The sequence below is a fragment of the Lepus europaeus genome, chromosome 2 (genome assembly GCF_033115175.1).
Source record: "Lepus europaeus isolate LE1 chromosome 2, mLepTim1.pri, whole genome shotgun sequence".
Taxonomy (NCBI): Eukaryota; Metazoa; Chordata; class Mammalia; order Lagomorpha; family Leporidae; genus Lepus; species Lepus europaeus.
Window position 1 is genome coordinate 2,388,835 of NC_084828.1, and position 26,532 is coordinate 2,415,366.

General features: G+C 56.7%; 1 protein-coding gene across 2 annotated transcripts in view; it reads right to left on the reverse strand.

Annotated features, from left to right (window-relative positions):
• The window catches only part of TRAPPC10 (trafficking protein particle complex subunit 10), an 80,348-nt gene that overhangs the window by 47,722 nt on the left and 6,094 nt on the right, over window positions 1-26,532 (reverse strand). For both annotated transcript variants that reach the window (XM_062204524.1, XM_062204525.1), the window contains exons 2-4: window positions 13,758-13,839; window positions 8,166-8,301; window positions 567-763 (exon numbers count right to left, since the gene is read on the reverse strand). In XM_062204524.1, the coding sequence (XP_062060508.1) occupies window positions 567-763; window positions 8,166-8,301; window positions 13,758-13,839 (415 nt within the window). The remainder of the gene's footprint in view (window positions 1-566; window positions 764-8,165; window positions 8,302-13,757; window positions 13,840-26,532) is intronic.

Consider the following 26,532-nt stretch of genomic DNA (forward strand, 5'->3'; position numbering starts at 1 on the left):
CTGTGGTACAGCGGGTACGGCTGCCGCCCCCAGTGCCTGCATGCCACATGGGCGCCGGTTCAAGTCCCGGCTGCTCCACTTCTGATCCAGCTCTCTGCTATGGCCTGGGAAAGCAGTGGAAGATGGCCCAAGTCGTTGGGCCCCTGCACCCGCATGGGAGACCCAGCAGAAGCACTTGGCTTCGGATCAGATCAGCTCTCGCTGTTGCAGTCCTTTGGGGAGTGAACCAGCGGGTGGAGGACCTTTCTCTCTCTCTCTGCCTATCTTTCTCTCTCTGTATAACTCTGACTTTCAAATAAATAAATAAATCTTAAATAAAAAAAAAGTAACAGAAACACAGGGCCCCAGAGCTAGAAACAAGCGTGTCTGATACAGGACTCCAGGGTCCTCACTGGGGGCCTTCCAGGGGCCCACTTGGTGGGGGGCCTCCCCAGGGCCCTGCGCCCAGGAGCGCACGTCGGGACGGCAGACTGTACTCCCTGCGTGAAGTCAGGGACCAGGCACCCACGCCCGCTCACCAGAGACCCCAGCACCAGCCAATGAAGCAAGACCACAGGTGCACTTACCTGTCACTCTGCTTGTTACAGAAGTCATTTCTCATCTTGTCCGCAATCGAAGTGCGGGGAAGGATGTTGGTTTTGTTTTTTTTCTTGGCATCATTTTCGACAACTACTATTAACCAGTCCACAGAGCTATGAGCTTTCAGGATGTTCTGCCACTTGGTGAGGTCGTCTTTTACTGTGGCCTTGTACACTTCAGTATCCTAAAAAAACAAGTCACCATGCTTTAGTTTACAGGCAAAAAGGTGTCCAGTAACCCAGTGGCCACAATGTCTCAGTACCAGACAGCAGCCCAAAGCCAGTGCCCAGGCACAGCATCATCACGGCATTGAGGGTCAGAGGGCTAGGCTCCCAGTGCCCAGGGCCTGCCTTTAGTAGGTGCACCAACATTACGGCATTGAGGGTCAGAGGGCTAGGCTCCCAGTGCCCAGGGCCTGCCTTTAGTAGGTGCACCAACATTACGGCATTGAGGGTCAGAGGGCTAGGCTCCCAGTGCCCAGGGCCTGCCTTTAGTAGGTGCACCAACATTACGGCATTGAGGGTCAGAGGGCTAGGCTCCCATGGCAGTACTCTGGGCAAGTTCAAGTTGTCCACTGCAACCTGCCAGGGCTGAAGGCCCTGCCGGGGGTCTCAGGACATGACCGGCTGTCAGCACAGCACTCCGGCAGCCCTTCCTGGAAGCTTCTGCCCATGTCCCAGCTCTCTGGGAGCCCTGGGGAGCCACCCCAAGCTCAGTGGCCTATGCAGGCCATGTAAGGGGCAAGCAAGGCAAGTGCCAACAGAAAGCCAGGGAAAGAAGGCCGCTCCACCGTCCTCGACGACACACACAGCAGAGAGCTGGCCTGGAAGAGGGGCAACCAGGACAGAATCCGGCACCCCAACCGGGACTAGAACCTGGTATGCCGGCGCCGCAAGGCGGAGGATTAGCCTATTGAGCCACGGTGCCAGCCAATAAATAAAAATTTTAATGAAAAAAAAAAATAACCATAATGGGGCAGCAGGACTTGGGCTGGAGGTTGAGGCTCCTGATGCAGCTTCAAGCTGATGCTGCCCGAGAGGCAGCGCTGATGGCTCAGGGAACCGGGTTCCTGCCACGCCTGGGGAGACCTGGACTGTGTCCTGGCTCCTGGCCTCTGTCTGGTCCCAGCCCAACTCTGGCCATTGTGGGCACTCGGGGAACAAGCCAGCAGAGGGAAGATCTCGATCTGACACTAAAAAAAATTTTAAATAATGTACTGTTTAAAACAAAACTAATCCTACACTGTGGGGTTTACAATGAGTAACAGCGGGGCCTGGGGGAGCAGGAGTTCAGCAGCTGTGCACACCAAACTCCAAACGTTCAAGTCCCCTTGTGAAACAGTGCAGTGCTGCACAGAGCCACAAACATGGTCGCATACAGGTTACTCCACCCAGCACCACACCAGTGCGACGTACATACTTGACATACTGTCAGCAGGAAAACGTTACGAGGCTGCGATTCCGTCTGCGGCTGGTGGGAGCTGCGGCTGCAGCGGGGTCAACCGAACACTGCAAGGCTCTACACTGCGTCACGTGAGGCCTGCAGAGGCGCACCGGGGCCCCACCACAACCCCGACAGACCCAATGCAGGACCTTCATCTGTCCAAAACCCACAACAGCGTCCACTTATCTTAGAAGTCGTTTCGCTAAATAAACAGTAAGACTTTAAAAAAACCAGGGCCAGCGCCATGGCGTAGCAGGTAAAGCCACCGCCCGCTGTGCTAGCATCCCACGTGGCACCAGTTCGAGTCCCAGCTGCTCCACTTCCGATCCATCTCTGCTGTGGCCTGGGAGGGCAGCAGAAGATGGCCCAAGTGCTTGGGCCCCTGCACCCGTGTGGGAGACCCAGAGAAGCTCTTGGCTCCTGGCTCCTGGCTCCAGGCTCCAGGCTCCCAGATCAGCCTGGCTCTGCTGTTGTGGCCATTCAGGGAGTGAACCAGTGGATGGAAGATCTTTTTCTCTGTCTCTCCCTCTTTCTGTCTGTAACTCTCTCAAATAAATAATTATTTGGGCCGGCGCCGCGGCTCACTAGGCTAATCCTCCGCCTTGCGGCACCGGCACACCGGGTTCTAGTCCCGGTCGGGGCACCGATCCTGTCCCGGTTGCCCCTCTTCCAGGCCAGCTCTCTGCTGTGGCCAGGGAGTGCAGTGGAGGATGGCCCAAGTGTTTGGGCCCTGCACCCCATGGGAGACCAGGAGAAGCCCCTGGCTCCTGCCATCGGATCAGCGCGGTGCGCCGGCCGCAGCGCGCTACCGCAGCGGCCATTGGAGGGTGAACCAACGGCAAAAGGAAGACCTTTCTCTCTGTCTCTCTCTCACTATCCACTCTGCCTGTCAAAAAAAAAAATAAATTTAAAAAAAAAATAAATAATTATTTGTTGCCCTATTAAAAAAATAAAAAGGGCAGGATATTAAAAAAATTTTTAAAAAGGCTTCCTGCTAGAACATAATTATTTTGGCATAATAGGTAAAGCTGCCGCCAGCAGTTCCTGCACCCTATATGGATGCTAGTTCAAGTCCCGGCTGCTCCTCTTCCAATCCAGCTCTCTGCTGTGGCCTGAGAAAGCAGCAGAAGATGGCCCAGGTCCTTAAGCCCCTGCACCCACGTGGGAGACCAGGAAGAAGCTCCTGGTGCAGCTCTGGCCATTGCAGCATACAGAAGACACACCTTCCCACCCTCCCCTTTCTCTCTCTCTCTGCCACTGCCTCTCTGTAACTCTCCCTTTCAAATAAATAAATGAACTTTTTTTTTTTTTTTAATTTTTGACAGGCAGAGTGGACAGTGAGAGAGAGAGACAGAGAGAAAGGTCTTCCTTTTGCCATCGGTTCACCCTCCAATGGCCGCCGCGGTAGCGTGCTGCGGCCGGCGCACCGCGCTGTTCCGATGGCAGGAGCCAGGTGCTTCTCCTGGTCTCCCATGGGGTGCAGGGCCCAAGCACTTGGGCCATCCTCCACTGCACTCCCGGGCCACAGCAGAGAGCTGGCCTGGAAGAGGGGCAACCAGGACAGGATCGGTGCCCCGACCGGGACTAGAACCCAGTGTGCCGGCACCATAAGGCGGAGGATTAGCCTAGTGAGCCGCGGCGCCGGCCATAAACTTTTAAAAAAATTGGAATGGTTATGAACATCTTTGTACCAGGGAATACACCAAACATCTAGCCAAAAGAGAAGCTACAGGAGACACAAGAGAAACAGAAACACACTAATAAATGACTTTACCATGCCATTATCAGGTAGAGACAGACGAAATAGACAAAAATGTATACAGACAACATCTTACGGACACTTATGTCACACTGCCGTCAGCAACAGAACCGACTGCTGCACAGAGAATGTCCCAAACACTGAGGCTATATTTGTCAAAGAACAAATGAGGCCCACGAAGCAGAAACACTACAGACAACACTTTCATCCCAATGAGTAAAACCAGAAAATGTTAAATGAAATTTTAAAAAAATGTTTCTCTCTAGAAACTAAAAAATTCCATTAAGTGAGTACTGGCTAAAAGTAAAAATACAAATAGAAGATGGAGAATTTCTGAAAAATGATAAAAACACTGGGATATATTTCAGGTAATAAAATCCTAAGAAAGCAAAAAGAAGGAGTTAATAAAAATGAACATAGAAATTGAGATAGAAAACATATTAACGGGGGCCGGCTGTGTGGCACAGTGAGTTAACACCCTGGCCTGAAGCGCTGGCATCCCATATGGGCGCCGGTTCAAGCCCTGGCTGCCCCTCTTCCAATCCAGCTCTCTGCTATGGCCTGGGAAAGCAGTAGAAGATGGTCCAAGAACTTGGGCCCCTGCACCCACGTTGGAGACCTGGAAGAAGCTCCTGGCTCCTGGCTTTGGATGGGCGCAGCTCCGGCCATTGCGGTCATCTGGGGAGTGAACCAGCAGATGGAAGACTCTTTCTGTGTCTCTACCTCTCTCTATAATTGTTTCAAATAAATAAAACAAATTTTAAAAAGTTATCTGTTAAAAAAACATATTAATAATAAATCAGAGTAACAAAAATTCCAGCACTCTGAAAAAAGCAAGCAAAACCCACTAGAAAAATAGACAAAGCAGAAAACAATGAAGGAGAAATAAGTGTGATACAAAGCACATTTTTTTTTTTTTAATTTTTTATTTGAGAGGCAGAAACAAATAGAGAAAGAAGAGACAGACACGGAGAGAGAGCTCTGCCACGGACTCCACTCAGTGTGGACTGGGCCAAGCCCAAGCCAGGAGCTGGGAGCTCCCCCCGGCCTCCGCCATCAGTCACTGCGCCACCTCCAGGGCCCGCAGGGTGAGCACCAGCAGGCGCTCGAGCCTGGAGCTGAGCGTCACTACTGAGGCACACGGGCTCTTCCTGGCAGCTGACCGCCAAGCTAAACGCCCACCCCACACATTTTTTTTTTTTCATTTTCTAATTTTTTTTTTTTTTTTGAAAAGGCAGAGAGAGAGAGAGAGAGAGAGAGAGGCATGCAAAGTGTGCACTCCCATTTGCAAGTTCACTCGTCAAATGCCAATAGCCACGGTGGGTCTGTGCTGAGCTGAAGTTGGAAACCAGGCCCAGAATGCACCTCTGCTACACGGCGGGCAGGTACCCAATGACTTGAGCCATTTCTAATGTCTCCAGCGTGGGAGTCAGGAGCCAGCATCAGGAACCACAACCAGGGGCTACAGTGTGGGTGTGGGGTCACAGTGTGGGAGTGGTGTCACAGTGTGGGGTATGGGGTCACAGTGTGGGGTCACAGTGTGGGGTGTGGGGTCACAGTGGGGGTGTGGGGTCACAGTGTGAGGTCACAGTGTGGGTGTGGGGTCACAGTGTGAGGCCACAGTGTGGGTGTGGGGTCACAGTGTGGGGTCACAGTGTGGGTGTGGGGTCACAGTGTGAGGTCACAGTGTGGGTGTGGGGTCACAGTGTGAGGTCACAGTGTGGGTGTGGGGTCACAGTGTGGGAGTGGTGTCACAGTGTGGGGTATAGGGGTCACAGTGTGGGTGTGGGGTCACAGTGTGGGGTCAGAGTGTGGGTGTGGAGTCACAATGGGGGGTGTGGGGCTACAGTGTGGGGCTACAGTGTGGGTGTGGGGTCACAGTGGGGGGGGGTTGGGTCACAGTGGGGGGTCACAGTGAGGTGTGGGGTCAGAGTGTGGGGTGTGGGGTCAGAGTGTGGGTGTGGAGTCACAGTGTGGGGTGTGGGGTCACAGTGTGGGTGTGGGGTCACAGTGTGGGGTCACTGTGAGGTGTGGGGTCACAGTGTGGGTGTGGGGACACAGTGTGGGGTGTGGGGTCACAGTGTGGGGTCACAGTGTGGGTGTGGAGTCACAGTGTGGGTGTGAGGTCACAGTGTGGGGTGTGGGGTCACAGTGTGGGTGTGGGGTCACAGTGTGGAGTGTGGGGTCACAGTGTGGGTGTGGAGTCACAGTGTGGGTGTGAGGTCACAGTGTGGGGTGTGGGGTCACAGTGTGGGTGTGGGGTCACAGTGTGGGTGTGGGGTCACAGTGTGGGGTCACAGTGTGGGTGTGGAGTCACAGTGTGGGTGTGAGGTCACAGTGTGGGGTGTGGGGTCACAGTGTGGGTGTGGGGTCACAGTGTGGAGTGTGGGGTCACAGTGTGGGTGTGGGGTCACAGTGTGGGGTCACAGTGTGGAGTGTGGGGTCACAGTGTGGGTGTGGGGTCACAGTGGGGGGTGTGGGGTCACAGTGTGGGTGTGGGGTCACAGTGTGGGGTCACAGTGTGGAGTGTGGGGTCACAGTGTGGGTGTGGGGTCACAGTGGAGGGTGTGGGGGTCACAGTGTGGAGTGTGGGGTCACAGTGTGGGGTCACAGTGTGGGTGTGGGGTCACAGTGTGGAGTGTGGGGTCACAGTGGGGGGTGTGGGGTCACAGTGTGGAGTGTGGGGTCACAGTGTGAGGTGTAGTGGCACAGTCTGGGGTACAGTGGAAGTGTCTTTACCACTCGGCTTAATGCCTGCTCCCACAAAATACATTTATGTTGTTTTTTTGACAGGCAGAGTTAGACAGTGAGTGAGTGAGTGAGAGAGAGAGAGAGAGAAAGGTCTTCCCTCCGTTGGTTCACCCCCCAAATGGCCGCCATGGCCAGCGCGCTGCTCTGATCCGAAGCCAGGAGCCAGGTGCTTCCTCCTTGTTTCCCATGCAGGTGCAGGGCCCAAGCACTTGGGCCATCCTCCACTGCACTCCCGGGCCACAGCAGAGAGCTGGACTAGAAGAGGAGCAACCGGGACAGAACAGGTGCCCCAACTGGGACTAGAACCCGGGGTGCCGGCGCCGCAGGTGGAAGATTAGCCTAGTGAGCTGCTGCGTCAGCACCCACAAAACACATTTAAAAGTCAGGAAGATCACACTGTACACCTCAATAAAAACAAATTTAAAAACTCAACAGAAATGCACACTATCGGCCAGCGCCGTGGCTTAACAGGCTAATCCTCCACCTTGCGGCGTCGGCACACCGGGTTCTAATCCCGGTTGGGGCGCCGGACTCTATCCCAGTTGCCCCTCTTCCAGGCCAGCTCTCTGCTGTGGCCCGGGAGTGCAGTGGAGGATGGCCCAAGTGCTTGGGCCCTACACCCACAAGGGAGACCAGGAGAAGCACCTGGCTCCTGGCTTCGGATCAGCGAGATGTGCCGGCCGCAGCGGCCATTGGAGGGTGAACCAGCAGCAAAAAGGAAGACCTTTCTCTCTGTCTCTCTCTCTCTCACTATCCACTCTGCCTATCAAAAAAAAAAAAAAAAAAAAAAAAGAAAAGAAAAGAAAAAAGAAATGCACACTATCTAAGGAAAACACAGGTTATCAAAGTCGACAGCTGTCTGAAACAGACCACCTTCCAGGGAGGCACCCAGGAACTGTCCCCCAGAGACGCCACGGCCCAGACGGTATCACCGGGGAGCCCCTCTAACCCTGAGGACGGGGGCTGCACGTTGTCATAACCCCTGCATAGCACAGCGTCCCCTGAGAGGGCGGCCCCACTGTAGGACCCGGTGTCTTCTGCTGCCACAGTCAGAGGCACCAAAGACACAAGGGCCAGCCTGAAGTGGCCCTCACTGGCATCCGAGGGGACCACGGGGCTCTGCCTCGAAGCAGAACACGGGCTGACCACACCGGCAGAAGGGTGGCTGCCCTTGATAAAGATGGGGCAGGAAAGAGCCATCTGGGTCAGGGGCGGATGCTCAGAGCTGAGCCCCACAGACACTTGTGAGACGAGAACTGAGGGGTCAGGGAGCGAGCCCCTCCCCCAAGGCCACACCCGGGAGCGTCACCACGGCGGGGCCCCACCCCCCGGGGAATCAAGGACCTCACTGGGCCTCTGCTCCTGCACGGTGTGGTCTGTGCTGAGCCCCTGCTGGAACTGGACTACAGGTGTCAGGAAAGCGACACCCAGAGTACAGCAAGTCAAACAACCGGCGCCGGTGGCCATCGGGGCCACAGGCAGAGATGTGCTGGACAGGCGGGCGCACACATGCACAACCACAGACCCCGCTGGAGGATGGAGGAAAGTGAGTCCCCAGCAGCAACCGGAAGTCAGAGCAGCTGTGGCTCAAGCCGGAGCCGGGAGCCTGCAGGCCCGTCCTGCGGACACTTACGCAGCACTCAGTCCAGTAAATGTGCAGGAAGGGGAAAGTGAGCAGCGCCTTGTTCCCCTCCTTGGGCAGCAGCTCCTCCTTGAACTGAACAAAGTTGGATTCCAGGTGGATCATCTTGGGAGCCCGGCCATAGGACCTGTAACAGATTTTTATTTTTATTTTTTACGTAACTGAGAAGAAAAAACTCCCAAGGCGCAACAGGACAAAAAAAAAAATCAGAATTCAAGCACATTTGGGTTCAGAAGTATTTATCACATTCAGCCTGAGTCACCACTGCCGTGTTCTGCCGACTCGTTCTCGACACAGCGCACCCCCCCCCATCCTCAGCAACACACACAGCCGTGCGTCCACCCGAGCACTGACACCCGAGAGCCAGCTCAGCCCGCACGTCTCCACGAGCACCCAAACACCAAACGTGCATTTCAAGTCACCTACAGTACCGAAAAATGAAACTGGTGACAAAAGAACAGGTTTTGTAAGGTACAAACAAAATGTGGTGCAGCTCTCTTTGCTTCTCAACCTAGGAAGGAAGGACCCGGACTCATGAAGAAATCCCAGCTACACACCCGCCACGGCTGCCGGGGGACGGGGCACAGCGCACGGCGGACCGCCGGGGGACAGGGCACAGCGCACCTGCCACGGCGGGCCGCCGGGGAACACGGCACGGCACACCCGCCACGGCAGGCCGCCGGGGGACAGGGCACAGCGCACCTGCCACGGCGGGCCGCCGGGGAACACGGCACAGCACACCCGCCACGGCAGGCCGCCGGGGGACGGGGCACAGCACACCTGCCACGACGGGCCGCCGGGGGATAGGGCACCGTCCAGCACAGGGGACTGCTCCTGGCCTGCACTCTGCCTGTGCTGGCTGTGTCTCCCGCTCACACCTGCAGCTGGATTTGGCGTGTTGTATGCAATCTAAGGTGGGTCGCAGCCTACCGTGCGGACCGTGGCTGCGCGCACGTTTGGACCTGTGCACGCTCCGTGTGCCAGTGCCCATCTCCTGCCCTTTCTGACCGTGGTCACGTTCTCTTTCCCCAGCCTGAACGTTTAGCCACCCACCTCTATTCTGCTGTTGGCTACACTGTTATTTGGAATATACACAAACCTAGACTTTTCTTCCAACCACTGAGCTAACACGCCCCTCCTTGCATACTCTTCTCTGGTCTGCTCCCACACTGCTGAGATTTTAGATTTTTTAATTTCTCTTTTTAAAAAAAAAGATTTATTTATTTATTTATTTATTTGGAAGTCAGAGTTAGAGAGAGAAGGAGAGGCAAAGAGAGAGAGAGAGGTCTTCCATCCACTGGTTCACCCCCCAGATGGCTGCAACGGCCGGAGCTGCGCTGATCCGAAGCCAGGAGCCAGGAGCTTCCTCCAGGTCTCCCACGTGGGTGCAGGGCCCCAAGCACTTGGGCCATCTTCTGCTGCTTTCCCGGACCACAGCAGAGAGCTGGATCGGAAGTGGAGCAGCCGGGTCTCAAACTGGCGCCCACATGGGACGCCGGCACTGCAGACAGGCTTCACCCGCTACGCCACAGCGCCAATCTCAGGTTTCTAATGTTTCAAAGGACTGATACCTCTAATTCAGCAAATATTTGTATGACGTGTTCGCCGACAGCTGCTTCTGACCTGTGCACCCCAGGTTTGCCCTCCTGCTGGCTGGGGCCCTCGGGAGGCGATGAGGGCAGCAGTGCTTCCCAGCCACCTCCCTGGCATGAGGGGCAGAGGACAAGTGGCACCCTAGGGCACACAGGCAGCATTCGTAGCTAGAAAGGATGAAGCAGGCCCAGCCATCCCAAAGCCTTTGAGCACAAACCCTCTCTGCGCTGGCATCTCAGGGCCCTCAGTGGGGCCGCGGAGCTGGCCTGGTCCCCGGCGTGCTCCAAGGTGTGAGACTCCGGGTCCGAAGGTGTTTCTCTCAGCACTCTGGGAAGACCGCTACTAGATGCACGTTACCTTGTGTTCTAAGTGCTGTCACAAACCACAGTCGCTCTCCTGCCTTTTCTTGCAGGCTGCAAGACCTGACTTTTGCTTGCTTTGTTTTGCTCTGGGTTCCCAGTGCAACCTCTCCCCTGCAGGCCCTGCCCGGCCCCCACCCCCTCTCCTCTCCCCTGCAGGCCCTGCCCGGCCCCCACTCCCTCTCCTCTCTCGCCACCCATGGGATACGGAGCGGAGTATGGACCCCGCCCGCCTCTGCGCTTCCCGCCTGGTGCTCAGCACTCCTCTCCAGGTGTCTGGGCCTCGTCCTCCAACTCACGCATCTACTCATCCACACGGCTGCTCTAGGCCGCTGCTAGCGTCTGTCTGATTTCTGTTCCCATCTCCAGGTCTACCCAAAGGTGCTCTGACTCTGCATCAAAGCCAGCTGTATGTGCTGTCCTGCCGCCTGGGTGCCTCTCCTAGAGCCCCGTAACCGACTGCCGCAGCGCGTTCACTCTCACACACCGTCCTCTGCAAGCCCTCCCGTGCCACTGCCGCTGGCTGCAGGCGACCCTGGGGCTCCCGGCCAGGGGCCCCCCACCGTCAGAGGACTTCCCCGTGCCCTCGCTTCTCTGTCTCATGCCCTGATTTCGAGTCCACCCTATCCCAGGCTGCTCTCACCTCTGCGAAGACCGTCATTCTACATCAAGTCCCCTTCAGAGTCCCGGGAGTTTAGGACATGTCCTTCTAACACGACGCGTTCCCCAAGTCTGACAGTCCAGTCCCACCGCTGTCCTACAGAACAGATGTGGCTGCCTGGCGCGCGTGCCCACTCTGGCAGGAGCGCGCCCCACGCGGTTCACAACTCCGACTTGCAGTGCCTCCCATCCAGGGGCCTGGGGCTTCTCCACAGATAGGCCTGCTGGGCTCCCGCACAGGTGGACGAGAGCCACCCGCCTCTGCAGACAGAGGGGCCCACGTCTGACAGCTCCCTGTCTGGGCCTCACGCCCCGCAGCCCTCGGCTTCCAAGTCCACTGTGGCTCTTAGGAGGCAGCCTGGCAGACGGGGCGGGGCGAGCTTTCTTAGTCATCTTTCCCAGTTCCTCCATCAAAAACGTGTTCACACCTTCCAGCTGCTGTTGCGAGATGTGTGCGTCTCTCCTCCCTTCCCGCCTGCTACAGCCAGACTGTGTCCACCAATGTCCACATGTGGAAATTCAGTCCCCAAAGCAACTGTGAGAGCTGAGACCTGTGGGAGTGTCTGGCACAACAGCTGGAGACACGCTTGGGACGTCCACACCACCCCGGACCGCCCGGGCTTGGGACGTCCACACCACCCCGGACCGCCCGGGCTTGGGACGTCCACACCACCCTGGACCGCCCGGGCTTGAGCTCCAGCTCTGCTTCCAACTCCAGCTCCCTGCTACCGTGCACCCCTGGGAGGCAGGAAGTGGCAGCTCAAGTATTTGAGTCCCTGCCCCCCACGTGGGACAGCCAGATCGGGTTCCTGGCTCCTGGCTTCAGCCTAGCCCAGCCCCAGCTGCCGCAGGCATCTGCGGAGTGAAACAGCAGACAGAAGACCGCTCTTTCTAATAGAAAATATCTATTGCTTTTCATTTTAAATTTTTCAAAAGAAGGAGGGCCTCTGCAAGGTGATTCGGTCGCAAGGACTCTGCCCCGGGGCCCCTCCCCACACTGTGATGACACAGCAGACCCTCACAGGGGAAGCCCTCCCCCTCAGCCTGCCCCGGGGCCCCTCCCCACACTGTGATGACACAGCGGACCCTCACAGGGGAAGCCCTCCCCTCAGCCTGCCCCGGGGCCCCTCCCCACACTGTGATGACACAGCGGACCCTCACCAGGGGAAGCCCTCCCCCTCAGCCTGCCCCGGGGCCCCTCCCCACACTGTGATGACACAGCGGACCCTCACCAGGGGAAGCCCTCCCCCTCAGCCTGCCCCGGGGCCCCTCCCCACACTGTGATGACACAGCGGACCCTCACCAGGGGAAGCCCTCCCCCTCAGCCTGCCCCGGGGCCCCTCCCCACACTGTGATGACACAGCGGACCCTCACCAGGGGAAGCCCTCCCCTCAGCCTGCCCCGGGGCCCCTCCCCACCTGTGATGACACAGCAGACCCTCACCAGGGGAAGCCCTCCCCCTCAGCCTGCCCCGGGGCCCCTCCCCACACTGTGATGACACAGCGGACCCTCACCAGGGGAAGCCCTCCCCCTCAGCCTGCCCCGGGGCCCCTCCCCACCTGTGATGACACAGCAGACCCTCACCAGGGGAAGCCCTCCGCCTCCGCCTGCTCAGCCTCTAGAACACACTTCTGTTGGCCCCGCTGCCCAGCGAGGGCAGGGTGTGCGGCACACAGGGGCACGACGCCGGGCCCTGGCGTGCCCAGGCCTGTCCAGGCCACCACCCTCAGGGGTGCCTGCAGATCCCCTGCTGCACTTCCTCATCGCCCCTCCTGCTCCACAGACTCTGTGCTTCGTCTTCCGGAAGCTGCAGTGATACACGCGTCCTTGGGGGCCTCTGCAGATCGCCCCGCCTCTCCCGGTAGTAAGTCCTCCCACGTGCTGACCTGCGTTCTCGCCATCACAGCACTGGGCCTCTTGTGTGCTGAGCAATGTTTACCCAAGCAGATCCCTGGCTCTCAAGACGCTCTTGATGTTCAGGATCAGTAGTGAGACGTGACTGGGCACAGGAACCACACAAGTCACCAGAGAGCCTGGTAAGTCACGCCCAAAAAGCCACGTTAACTCACGCTTCCAGGGCACAAACCGGGGTCAGCGAGGACCAGCATGGCCGGAACCTGAGTGACAACACCCACCTGGACAGACGCAGGCCACCTGTGCTGGCAAGCGAACTCCACACATTGTTCCCAGCAACCGAATCTGGTGAAGACGCTGACCCCCAGCCACGACCTCCCCTGAACACACAGGAGACCGGTGACTCACACAACAGAGCAACGGGAGTGGCCACCCTGGCTTCAGCCCTACACCGTCTGTTTTTTCTTCTAATTGTTCAATGACACCTTCTGCGTACTTCCTCATTCTTAAGGGTGCAGGAGCTCAGCTCTGGGACAGCTGGGGTCTCCCCCTCTACATCAGGTAGGGTGGGTGTTGCAAAATGTTCATGGCTTTAAGACACTCTGATCAGCCATGACAAAGCCATTCCTGTAAAAGCGAACTGTCAGAGCTGGTGCTGTGGTGCCAGTTCGTGTTCCAGCTGCTCCACTTCTGGTCCAGCTCGCTGCTGTGGCCTGGGAAAACAGTGGAAGATGCCCAAGTGCTTGGGCGCCTGTACCCATGTGGGAGACCCAGAAGAAGCTCTTGGCTCCTAACTTCGGACCAGCCCAACCCCACCTGTTGTGGCCATGTGGGGAGTGAATCAGCAGACAAAAGATCTCTCTTTCTCTCTCTCTCATGTGTCTCTCTGTCTCTTCCCCTCTCTCTCTGTAACTCTGCCTTTCAAATAAATAAGTAACTCATAAATAAAATGAGCTGCCTTGCTTCTAACACCCCTCGTCCCACAAGACGCCCAACACCTGAAGAGCGAGACCTGCAGAGATGCAGCCCGCGCTTGGCGCCAGGCTTCTCGGCACCCCTCGCCGCTCAGCCAGACACCTGGAACCCAGGGGGCCGCAACCCAAGCAGGTGCCCGTACCTTCTCCACTCCATCGGCTCTCTCGGAAGCTGCTGGGAAAGCGTTGGGTAGAGAGAGGTAAACAAATTCTGATCGCCAGCACCTGCATGGGGAATAAAGAGAAATGGAGTTATGGCATCTTTAGGGAAATATAAATTACTCTCCAGTTCTTAAATTGGTATTTTCAGATAATCTTACATTTAGTAGAATGACATCATAAAGCAGGATTGCTTCAGACCCTAAAGGACTGGTCTCCAGGACCCACCCCTGAACTTAACCCTCACAGCGCCCCCATGAGGCGGGTGTGACCTCCCCTGGGAGGGGAGGGTCAGCAAAGGTGAGTGACTTGTCCCAGGCTGAGCAAGCACACAGCGGGCTCCGCCCACCCAGCTTCAGGTGCCTGCAGCCCCTGCTGTCTTCACAAGAAAACTCCAGAGGGGAACGGGACACGCAAATGTGAACTTCTCCCCCACATGAATTCAGGGTTCACCCAGGGCCAGCAAGAGCTAAGATGTACACAACCCTCCCCACGTGCACAGCCAGGGCCAGGCATCCTCCCCGGGGGTCCTCACCAGCCCTCCCCAGGACCCAGCTCACAACCCAGGAAGCTGAGGGCTGAGGTCACCATGCCCAGGCACAAGCTGGCCCAGGGCAGATGCTACTGCCACACAATGCAAGTGGGTGTGAGAGCCACCTAGCTCTCACAAAGCGACAGTTCAGCCCTATTATCCCTAGCCTCAAAAGGAACCTTTTAATATAGATGACTAAAGTTCTTACACTCAGAGGATCCTCTTTAAGCAAAACCATTCTCCTAATTGCTTTTATATTGATCTTAAAGAAATCACTGGGAATTGATGTGGGCCATTAACGTGGCTGCTTATTTTTGCTATTGTGCACATGAAAACAAAAGCCTCCAGGATGTTAAGTGGCTGCAGACAGAGGGTGGGCGTGGCTGCAGGAGCCCGATGCTCTCCCACAGGCTTCCTGGAGAGGACGGGACCAGTCAGTGCACCGCCACTCGAAGCCTGGCACCGAGCAGTCACCAAGGGTTACTGGCTCCACAGTTTGGCTAAGATGAAAATGATCTCTACATTTTAACAGCACTTGTCACGTTGTTCTCCTATTTAGCATTCATCTTAGAAAGCAATACAGAAAACCCCGAGTTAGCTCAGGCTCCCTTATCTCTGAACGCCAATTTCTGCAGCCTCATTACAAGGCTCCAAGATTAATATATAAAAAGCATTACTCTTCACTAAATGGAAACCAAGCCAGCTACGTGGTGGCGTTCTCCTCTCCTGGTTCTCTATAGAAAGCTACACACACGGCCCCTCCCACAGGAATCATAGAAGTGCACTAACAACCTACATTCAGAGTCAAAGACAAACTCCAGGGCCGGCACCATGACGTAGGAGGCTAAGTCGCTGCCTCCCACCCCAGCACCCATCTCAGAGTGCCAGCTGGAGTCCTGGCTGCTCCACTTCTGATCCAGCTCCCTGTTTACAGCACCTGGGAAAGCAGCAGAAGACGGCCCAGGTGCTTGGGCCCCAGTCACCCATGTGGGAGACCTGGATGGAGCTCCTGGCTCCTGGCTTTGTCCTGGCCCACTCCCGGCCATTGCAGTCATCTGGGTAGTGAACCAGCAGAGGGTTAAGGAGCCGCCTGTGACACCAGCATCCTATTTAGACACCAGTTCAAGGCCCAGCTGCTCCACTTTCGATGCAGCTCCCTGCTAATGTGCCTGGGAAAGCAGTGGAAGACGCCAAGTGTTTGGCCCCTGCACCCACACAGGAGACCCAGGTGGAGCTCCTGGCTTCGGCCAGCCCAACCCTGGCATCACAGTCCCTGGGGAAGTGAATCCATGGAAGCATCTCTGGTTCCCGCCCTCTGTAACTCTGCCTTTCAGTAAGTTTCAAATGTAGAAGAGAGATGAAATGCCTCCACACCCCTCCTCCCGCGCTTACCTCCCCAGAGGCCCAGCTGCACTGTACGGCTCCCCACACGGAGCCTAGTGCTTGCTATCAGGGACTGTGACCTGCGGCCAGTAACCGCACGAGGACAGAGGCGTGGGGGGCTCTCAGAGCATGGCAGTGGCAGTGGCAGGGCGTGTGTGGAGGCAGGGTCCCAGACGTGTCAGGAAGTGGAGGGAGAGGCTGGGCCCAAACGCAGGCTCTTCTGTTAACCGCCTTCCCAGGCCACAGCCCGAGTGACCTCAGGGCCTCTCAGGGGCCACCTCCCAACAGCACCACCCCAGGGACCACGCCTGTGAGGAGCATCCATCCCCAGGCATGCTACAGCTCAGTCGGTGCATCGACCAAGGGCAGAGTTGTCATTTGGCGTGGCTGAGGGCTTTTCAAATAATTTCTTTAAAGGCTTATTTGACAGGCAGAGTGACAGAGAGAGGTGAGGAGGGAGGGGAGGAGGGGCAGGGTATCTTCCAACCACTGTTCACTCCTCGAATGGCTGGGCCTGGTCTAAGCTGAAGCCAGGAGCCCGGAACTCCATCCATGTCTCCCACGTAGGTGCGGGGACTCAAGTATTCAGGCCATCTTTCACTGCTTTCCCAGGCTCAGGAGCAGGACGCTGGATCCAACGCAGAGCGACTGGGAATCAAGCGGACACTGCAATATGGGACGCTGGCATCGCAGACCAAGGGTTAACCAGCTGCACCGCAAAACTGGCCCCACAACTGGGGATTTAACCTGCAACCTGGTAAGGCCTGACTGTGTTCTGAAGCACCAAGCCCCAGCACCTCAGACCACCACGGTATTTGATGGCAAAGGTGGACGGGCATGTTAAGTTGAAACGGCCCTAATCCATCTGCCTGTGTCCTCCCTCTGAGAAAATCCGAACAGAGAGACAGCGGCCGAGGGAGGACACGCAGGTCACGCCACGCGCGCTGAGTCTGAGCTGTCACACAGCTGCGGTCGGGCTGACGGGCTCACCTGACCCACGGGCAAGGGAGGGGAGGAGGCCGGGGGGACCCGGAGGTTCACACAGCGGCTACCAGCGGCAACAGCGAGGGTCCCAACTGCTCAGAAAGCACTGAGCTTACTGCTCTCCCGCAAGAGCCCACTGCGAGCCAACAACTAAGAGGCCCTGTTTGGCACGGGAAGGAGGACTCAACACCACATCTAAGGATAATGCACAGCACAGCAGGAGTCCATCCCACCAGCCTGTCCCCCTGCGTGTGCGTCCCCGAGCCCCACGAGCCCCACCGGGGAGGGGACCGGCGCCCATCAGGGGCAGCCTGGACACCGAGGAAAGTGCAGCTCAGAGGACCCGGGAAGGGAGGCAGGGCCCTGGCTCTGGTCAGGTGCGCCCAGGGTCCGCTCACCACTCCCGCCCCAGGGAGTCGGAGAACTGACCCGACTTTCTACTGCAAAGCACATTCCCACACCCGCGAGCCTCAGAACTTCCACGCTCAGAGCAAACACGAATTGCACCGGGAACAGCTGAACACATGCTCTGGTGCCTGAAGCCCAGCAGCTCCAACGCTCACCACACAGCCCGGGGGCTCACGGCTCACGGCTCACGGCTCACGGCTGCAAGCCCAGTCTGGGTGAGGCCCTGTTCTCTTCAGGCACTGGACCCTCTCCTGGGGGCCCACCCTCACGCCTCACCTCCTCTGAAAGGCCCTACCTCCTGAGACCATGGCCGCCGGCTGTCCCCACACGGCTGGCGGGCAGGCACAGAGGCCAGGCCAGCTCCACGCTCCCACACCACCAGCAGGAAGGGCCATTCCACACCTGGAAACCCAGGCCCGGAGCACCTCCGTGCGGGGCCCCAGGCCAGGCAGCTCACAAACCCAATTGGGATTCAGAGCCTGGCGTGGGCCCCGTGCCTTGCTGCCGCTCTAGCTGCTTCTCAACTTCTCAGCTTTATGAAGCGTCCTAATTAATCTGCAGCCACCGTCTTGACACTGGCTGAAAACACAGGTCCCGAAGCCTCTGTAACAGAGGGAAGACTTCCGTCACCGCTTTTCAGTTCCTCTGTTGTTGTTGTTTCAATTCTTGAACCCGCAAAGCCTCAAAGGTCTTTGTATAAACAACCAGGAAAGCATGACAGGAGAAACAGGCAAAGACGACAAAGCGCTCACGGGTGCGCAGCCGCGCACTTGCTACGTGGAGGCTCTGTCGGGTGGAAGATGGAAGTACCTGCTGATGTTCTCAATACTCTGCAATGTTTCCAGTCTTTCTGAGAATCTTAGTAAAGGGAAACAGCAACTTTTCTAATCAAACAGAGCTCTCATTTCACCTCAAACGCTGGAAGACCCCTGTTAACACCATGGCCGTCTCCAAGACGTCCTCGGCTGTGACTCGTTCTCGGGCAGGTGCACGAAGGGGTGGAAAGGCAGGGCTGGACTTGAGCCCCAGGTAAAGTGTCCTGGTCCCAGACAGACCCTGAGCGTGGGGGTGGCAGCCAGCACCTCTGGAGCTCCTGGCCAGGGCGGGGTCAACTCCTGGCCAGCCAGCACCTCTGGAGCTCCTGGCCAGGGCGGGGTCAGCTCCTGGCCAGCCAGCACCTCTGGAGCTCCTGGCCAGGGCGGGGTCAACTCCTGGCCAGCCAGCACCTCTGGAGCTCTTGGCCAGGGCGGGGTCAACTCCTGGCCAGGACTCAGAAGCCTTAAGAAGCAGTGGAGTGGATGGACGAGGACTAGAAGGCTCTCATTTTAAGGCCCCATCAAACCAGATTCCATGACTGTTTCTGAACAAAAACCTCAAACACAGGCGCCGGCGCTGTGGCACAGAGGGTTACGTCGCAGTCTGTGATCCCAGCATCCCACATGAGCATCAGTTCAAGTCCTGGTTGCTCCACTTCCGTGCAAATGCCCGTGGGAAACACAGCAGAAAATGGCCCAAGTCACTCACGTGGGAGACCTGGATGGAGTCCCAGGCTCCTGGCTTCGGAAACATTTGGGGAGTGAACCAGCGGATGGAAGATCTCTATCTCTCCCTTTCTCTCTCTAGCTCTGCCTTTCCAATAAATTAATTAATCTTTAAAAAAAAGTCAAATATGATTCCCCTAATATTTCCTTTACAGTAAATTCTTTCAGCTCGCTGCTCACAGAAGAAAGCTCCGGCCAGTAGCAGGCAGTCATCCACACTGGTAACAGCGCCCTCGGAGGCACCGTCCTTGAGCTCCAGAACACGTGTTCTCGGCCAAGACGACACAGTCATTTCTCCTCGGTGGCTGGGGAAAGCCCTTTCACATGGACAGCAAAACACCCAAGGTCGCAAACTAGGAAGTCATCCCAGCCTGTTCAATAATGCATAGAGCGGATCTGCTCTAACTGTAACTCACGGACAATGTCGATGCAATAACGAACAGTAATTAATGCTTCGAACCGGGCGCCTTCCGTGGGGAAAAGCAACACGGCACACCCAAGGACAGGGGACGGCGCCGTCCGTGGGCCCCTCCCGGAGCACTGGTGGTGCAGGGCCTTCATGCTGCTGGGGCTGCCGCCAGGCGTGGAACACAAGGAGACAAACGTAGTAGAAAATGACCAGCGGCTGACACACTGCCCTCCCTGCACCGAAAGGCACAGTTCTGAGAAGCAAAGCACAGACCCGCATCTCAAAGGCCACGTGTGAACGGCACCCATGGCTGACGCCTGGGGTCTATCACACGTCACATCTGCCAGAGTGACCGTGCCTGGACTGCGGCGCGCAGCCCCGGGCACTCCTCCTGGCCCTCACTGTGCTGTCTGTCCTCGTCCAGCTCCTCCTGCCCCTCACTGTGCTCTGTTTGTCCTCGTCCAGCTCCTCCACCGTAAACAACTCTCCCCGTGACCAGTCTGCCCGTGGTACCAGAGTGTCGCCAAGCTTGCCACTGCGGCGTCTGCAGAGAGGAACCGCACACGGAGCGCACAGTCACAGACTCAGGACCGCACACGGAGCGCACAGACGGTCACAGACTCAGGACCGCACACGGAGCGCACAGTCACAGACTCAGGACCGCACACGGAGCGCACAGACGGTCACAGATTCAGGACCGCACACGGAGCGCACAGACGGTCACGGACTCAGGACCGCACACGGAGCGCACAGTCACAGACTCAGGACCGCACACGGAGCGCACAGACGGTCACGGACTCAGGACCGCACACGGAGCGCACAGTCACAGACTCAGGACCGCACACGGAGCGCACAGACGGTCACAGACTCAGGACCGCACACGGAGCGCACAGACGGTCACGGACTCAGGACCCGCTCACGGAGCGCACAGACGGTCACGGACTCAGGACTGCACACGGAGCGCACAGACAGTCACAGACTCAGGACCCGCACACGGAGCGCACAGACGGTCACGGACTCAGGACCGCACATGGAGCGCACAGACGGTCACGGACTCAGGACCGCACACGGAGCGCACAGACGGTCACGGACTCAGGACCGCACACGGAGCGCACAGACGGTCACGGACTCAGGACCGCACACGGAGCACACACAGACGGTCATGGACTCAGGACCGCACACGGAGCACACACAGACGGTCACGGACTCAGGACCGCACACAGAGCACACACAGACGGTCACGGACTCAGGACCGCACACGGAGCGCACAGACGGTCACGGACTCAGGACCGCACACAGAGCGCACAGACGGTCACAGACTCAGAGTCTCAAAGTCTTGCCCTGCTTCCACGCAGGCCACGGATGCTAAGAGGCCCACGGGAACAGCTCAGCTGAGCAGACAACAGGCCCTCTTCCAGCCCCAGAGACCAGACGAGTTCAGAAAAAAGCGAAGACTGATCAGCTGAGCCTAATGCTGAGTTGTCGTCTTCCAGAGCTGAGCAGTGAGTGACAGGAGACCCTGCCTGCTTCTGGCCTGCCCCTGCCCTGGGGCTTTAGCGGAAGAGCTCGCAAGCTGCCCCCACTCCCAGTGTCCCTAAGTGCACAGCCACTGGCAAGAGGAACGAGACAACACCTGGCAGAATTACGCACACGTGTAGTCAGGCGTGGCCACAGGCACAACAGGCCCAACAGGCACACCTGCCGTGGGAACAGACGGATGTGAGCAAGGGGTTGCACCACACGGGACAGCAAGAACAGCCCAGTTCCATCAACAGGGGCCCCAGAACCAACCACAGAGCAGGCACCCACCTAGCAGGGTCCTCCAGACCTGGAAACAAGGGGCGAGAGCTCAGCACGCATGTGTGTGGCTGCCAACCTCCTGCCCAAGAGGGGACACAGATGTTTGGATTTGCTAATGGAAGAATCAACCCTATGAGGCCCCCAGGGTGGAGGGGACGGAATACGGGCAGCTTGGGGACCTGTGGTGGCCTGGTTCCAGGACCCCCGCGGCACCAGAATCCGCAGGTGCTCAAGTCCTTTCATGACACGAGAAGCCGTGTGTGCACAGCCCCTACGCAGCCCTCCCACACCCTTGAACTCACCTCTAGACCACTGATAGAACCCACACAACGCCACGTCAGTGCTGGCTGAGCAGTCACTGCGCTGCAGCGTTTAGGGAATGAGGGCAAGAGTAAGGCTCGGGGCCGGCGCCGTGGTATGGCGAGTAAAGCCACTGCCTGCAGTGCCGGCATCCTGTATGGGCACCAGTTCGTGTCCCAGCTGCCCCACTTCGGATCCAGCTCTCTGCTGTGGCCTGGGAAAGCAGTAGAAGATGGCCCAAGTGCTTGGGCCCCTGCACCCACGTGGGAGACCTGGAAGAAGCTCCTGGCTTCAGATCAGCTCAGCTCCTGCCGTTGGAGTATTCTGGGGAGTGAAACAGCGGACGAAGACCTCCCTCCCTCCTTCTCTCTCTCTCTCTCCCTCTCTCTGCCTCTCCTTTTCTCTCTGTGTAACTCTGACTTTGAAATAAATAAATCAATCTTAAAAAAAAAAAACCTTGTAGTACTCAACTTCAGTTGAATAGGTCTTATTTTGAAAATGTAAAAAGAAGGCCCACTTCTGAGCTCTGTCCACTGCAAAGGCCAGTGGGTGACCGTCAGAGGGCCACTTTTCACCACCAGGAACCAGGACTCCTCAGACAAATGTCTGACACAGATCAGGGGCAGGAAACATACACATCGAGGCTGCCCAAGGGCTAGGAACCTAACCAAGGAGGTCACACCTCAGGACACAAAGTGGCTGTGATCAAAGGGACAACATGATGCACACACGCACGAGACAGACAACCCAACGGGCTGACAACCATCCAGGCTGTTCCTGACGATAGAGAGCTCACTGGGAGGGTGAGCCTGAGCGTTACGCGGCGGGAAAAGCAAGCACACAGCCCGTCACGGTCGCGGGCAATCAGCGGAGCAGTTTAGAGGCCACTCCCCAGTGCAGGGGCCTGGGCTGGACATTCCGCTCCGGCCTCCGTTGCCAGGCTCCTGCTCACGCCTCGCTGGCAGGCAGCAGGTGCGACGCCTCACACAATGGGATCCTGCCAGCCTGGCCCCCGGCCTCAGGTGGGGCCATGACAGGCATTAGGGGGATGAACCAGCAGACTGGAACTTTTCTGTCTGCTCCTCAAATGTTTCAGAACACATGTAAGTGGATATATCCATGTATATGTACACACCCACTGTTCACACAAGTTATTTCTCCTTATAAATGAAAAAGTAATGGCAAAACCAGAATCACCATTTTGTAACCTTCAGGGAATTACTGATGCGAAAACAATCTACTGCTGACGAAAGAACGCGCGCCGCCTGTCAGTCTTGCCACAAACAGCCCCCAGCCCGAAACGGGGCCGGAGCGGGGCTCCCCGACAAACTGCAGAGAACCCAGACGGAGGGGAAATAAGATTACTGTATTGTTTTAAAGATTTATTTATCTACATGGAAGGCAGAGTGAGACACAGAGGCAGAGAAAGACGGAGGGAGGGAGGGAGGGAGGGAGGGAGGGAGAGACAAAATCCGTTAGTTCCCCCCTGAAATGGCTGCAACAGACAGGTCTGGGCCAGGCAGAAGCCAAGAGCCAGAAACTCTATCCGAGTCTACCACCTGGGTGCCGGGGCCCAAGTATTCAAGACGTCCTCCACTGCTTTCCCAGGCACATCAGCAGGGAGCTGGACTGGAAGTGGAGCAGCCGGGACTGCTTGAATATCGGATACCGTGTCAAAAGTGGCAGCTTAATCCATGACGCTAGCCCTGGGAAACCCACAGTTTTAGGAGACTTATCTGAAACACATAAAAGGCACTTAAGACACTGCAGCAGGCTGGCATTCGGGCAAAGCAGGGTAAGCCACCACCTGTTAACATCAGCGTCCCACATGCCCTCGGTTCAAGTCCTAGCCACTCCACTTCCGCTCCAGCTCTCTGACAAAGCACCTGGGAAGGCAACAGAAGACGGCCCAGGGACCTGGGCACCTGCCACCCACATGGGAGACCTGGATGGAGACCCATATGGGATGCTGGCACTGCAGGTGGTGGCTTAACATGCTATGCCACAGCATCAGCCCTCCTTAAAAAAAAAAAAAAAAAAAAAAAACAGGCGTGACTGGTGAATCCCTTATGGGTGCCGGTTTGAGTCCAGCTGCTTCATTTCCAACCCAGCTCCCTGCTAATGTGCCTGGGAAAACAACAGAGGATGGCCAAAGTGCTTGTGGCCCTGCACCCACGTGGGAGACCCGGAAGCTCCTGGCTTCAGATTGGCCCAGCTCCAGCCATTGTGGCGATTTGGGGAGTGAACCAGCAGATGCAAGATCTCTCTCGCTCTCTCTGCCTTTCAAATAAATAAGTAAATCTTTAAAAAAAAAAAAAAAAAAGAGTGACAGAGAGGGAGAGATCGCCCAACCACTAGTTCCACTGGTTCACTCCCCAAATGGCTGCAACAGCCATGGCTGGGCCAGACCAAAGCAAGAACCAAGAAGTTCATCTAGGTCTCCCACATAGGTGGCAGTGGTGCAGGTACTGGGAGGTCATCTGTTGCCTCCCAGTTGGCATCGGTAGGAAGGTGGATCAGAAGCAGAGCAGCCAGTACGCAAACCAACATTCTGATATGTCACTCATGATGTCACGGCAGCTTGACCCGCTGTGCCACAAAGCCCACCCCACATCCCCTCATCTTACAAGGGCCACTGATCCCATCACAAGGCCCCGACCCCCTGACTCAACCTAACCAATCATTTCCCAAAGGTCGTACCTCAAATACTACCCTCTGGGAGTTACGAGTTCAACATACGGTTCTGGAAGGGACCCCAACATTCCCTCCTTAGCACACACACGCACGGATAAATCAGACAACATCTGAGGACTCGCTTCAGAACAGCAGAGGACTGAGGGCAGCAAGGGTCCAGGGGAGCCAGACCGCCCAGCGCACCCAGTGGTGGACGCTGGGTGCAGTCTGTGGGCTCCTCATTCTGCCTACTTGAGTACCTACTGCAGGCTTCCATAATAAAACACGGAAACTGCGCTCTCCATTTCCCGCCCCCTGTTCTCCTGCGCGTCTCACTAACACGCTACACAGCGCATCGCTGATGTGCACTGTCTGCCCCTCTGGACCAGGGACTGGAAGTGGCTGCAGGCTGCTGGGTAGAGCTGACGCCCTCACGCTGCTCGCTGGGCCCCTGCAGGGGACGGAGGCGACGGCACCACTGCCGGCTGCTCCCTGAACCTGCACTTAACTCTCGGATGAGCACGGTTACGCGAAGTGTTTCTGTGTCTGCTGGCTTATCACTTCCTAGAACGCTGAAGTAAAGAAACACGACATTTTTTACTTAACTCCAAGGCCAAGGCTTTCCCTGCGGAACAACTTCCCGGACAAACCTCCCCCTTCTGTGTGGGCAGCGGCGTGGCTGCCCCAGTGCTGGGGGGATTGAGCAGTCGGAGTGGACACGGGCCGCGCGGCAGGGATCTGCGCACGGCCTCAGCGCTCCCCCTTTGAAATGACCTCTGCTGGCCCCTCGACTGTCCACGTGGTGTTTGAACCCTTACCAACTGGTCCAGTGAACCACAAGTGCCACGAACAGGACGCTACCGAGGGAGTAAAAACCACCACCCAAACAGGTTCTTGCAGCCCCAAGGCACCTACCAAAAATGTCAACTCTGAAATGTATGCAATGGCTCAACGCTAACAATCTCAGTTAAAAACTAAAAATCCAGGCCGGCACCATGGCTCACTAGGCTAATCCTCCACCTGCGGCGCTGGCACCCCGGGTTCTAGTCCTGGTTGGGGCTCCAGTCCTGTCCCGGTTGCCCCTCTTCTAGGCCAGCTCTCTGCTATGGCCCGGGAGTGAAGTGGAGGATGGCCCAAGTGCTTGGGCCCTGCACCTGCATGGGAGACCAGGAGAAGCACTTGGCTCCTGGCTTTGGATCGGCGCAGCGCTGGCCATAGTGGCCATTAGGGGAGTGAACCAACGGAAGGAAGACCTTTGTCTCTGTCTCTCTCTCACTGTCTATAACTCTCTCTAACTCTGCCTGTCCAAAAAAAAAAAAAAAAAAAACTGGCCGGCGCCGCGTCTCAATAAGCTAATCCTCTGCCTAGCAGCGCCGGCACACCAGGTTCTAGTCCTGGTCGGGGCACCAGATTCTGTCCCGGTAGCCCCTCTTCCAGGCCAGCTCTCTGCTATGGCCCGGGAGTACAGTGGAGGATGGCCCAAGTACTTGGGTCCTGCACCCCATGGGAGACCAGGAGAAGCACCTGGCTCCTGCCATCGGATCAGTGCGGTGCGCTGGCCACAGCGCGCCAGCCGTAGCGGCCATTGGAGGGTGAACCAACGGCAAAGGAAGACCTTTCTCTCTGTCTCTCTCTCTCACTGTCCACTCTGCCTGTCAAAAATTAAAAAAAAAAAAATTTTTTAAATAAAATTTATAAAAAAAAAAAACCTAAAAATCCTTCCACACATCAAACAACCCCCTGGTGAAACCAAGACCCAAACCTGCTATCGGTTTCTTCATCATTGCTCCAGTCTTTTGTTTTTTTAGAGTTTTGCAAACAGTGGAAATATCACAGAACACACGTCCAAAGGTGTGCACTTCCTAGGGAAGGAGCAGCTTGTCCCAGAGCTCGTCCCCTGTGTCATGGCCTAATGCAAGGACCATCCCCCGGTCAAAAACACAGGACAAACTTCCAAGGACGGGGCCACAACACAAAGCCTCAGCCCCACAGCAGGCAGGCGCTGGCCTGGCGTCCCCAAGACACACCCACAGCCTCACCTTCAGACCTGGAAGGTGACTTGTTTGCAAAGAGGATCTCTGAAGACGTAATTAAGCTCAGGCTCTCAAGATGCAGTCAACCTGGATTATCCGGGAGGGACCTAAATCCAATGACAAGCGTCCTTGTAGAGCCACAAAACAGAGGGGAGAGGCCAGAGGGACCGGCCACAGTGCAGAAATGCCCAAGGTGGGGCCGCTGGAGCTGCAAGGACAGGACGGGTGTCTCTGGGGACGTGAGCAGGGCCGCCTGCCGATACCTGACTTCACACTCCCGGCCTGCAGAACCTGTGATTCTGTACAGCCACCCTAGGAAACCAATGAACGTGGCACGGAACACAAGAATAAAACGTGTATCCGCCTACCTCCTGCTAATGCGAACATCTTTTAGACATATTCTTGGCTGTACATCCTAAAGGCCGGTGTAAGCACAAATGCACAAGCATTTTGGAACAGGTCAAATTACCAATAGATATATTTTTAAAGCTTCACGAATATGCACACTAAAACAACTGCCATAACCCTGAGTTGGACAAACAACTTTTACATAGAACGCCAAAGGCACACTCGATGAGGAAAAATGGTAATTAGATCATCAAATTTTAACCCAGCCACAATTCAAAAGACATCGTAAGAAAAACAAGACAAACCAAGGGCTGGGCAAAAATACCTGCAGATCGCGTACCTGTTAGA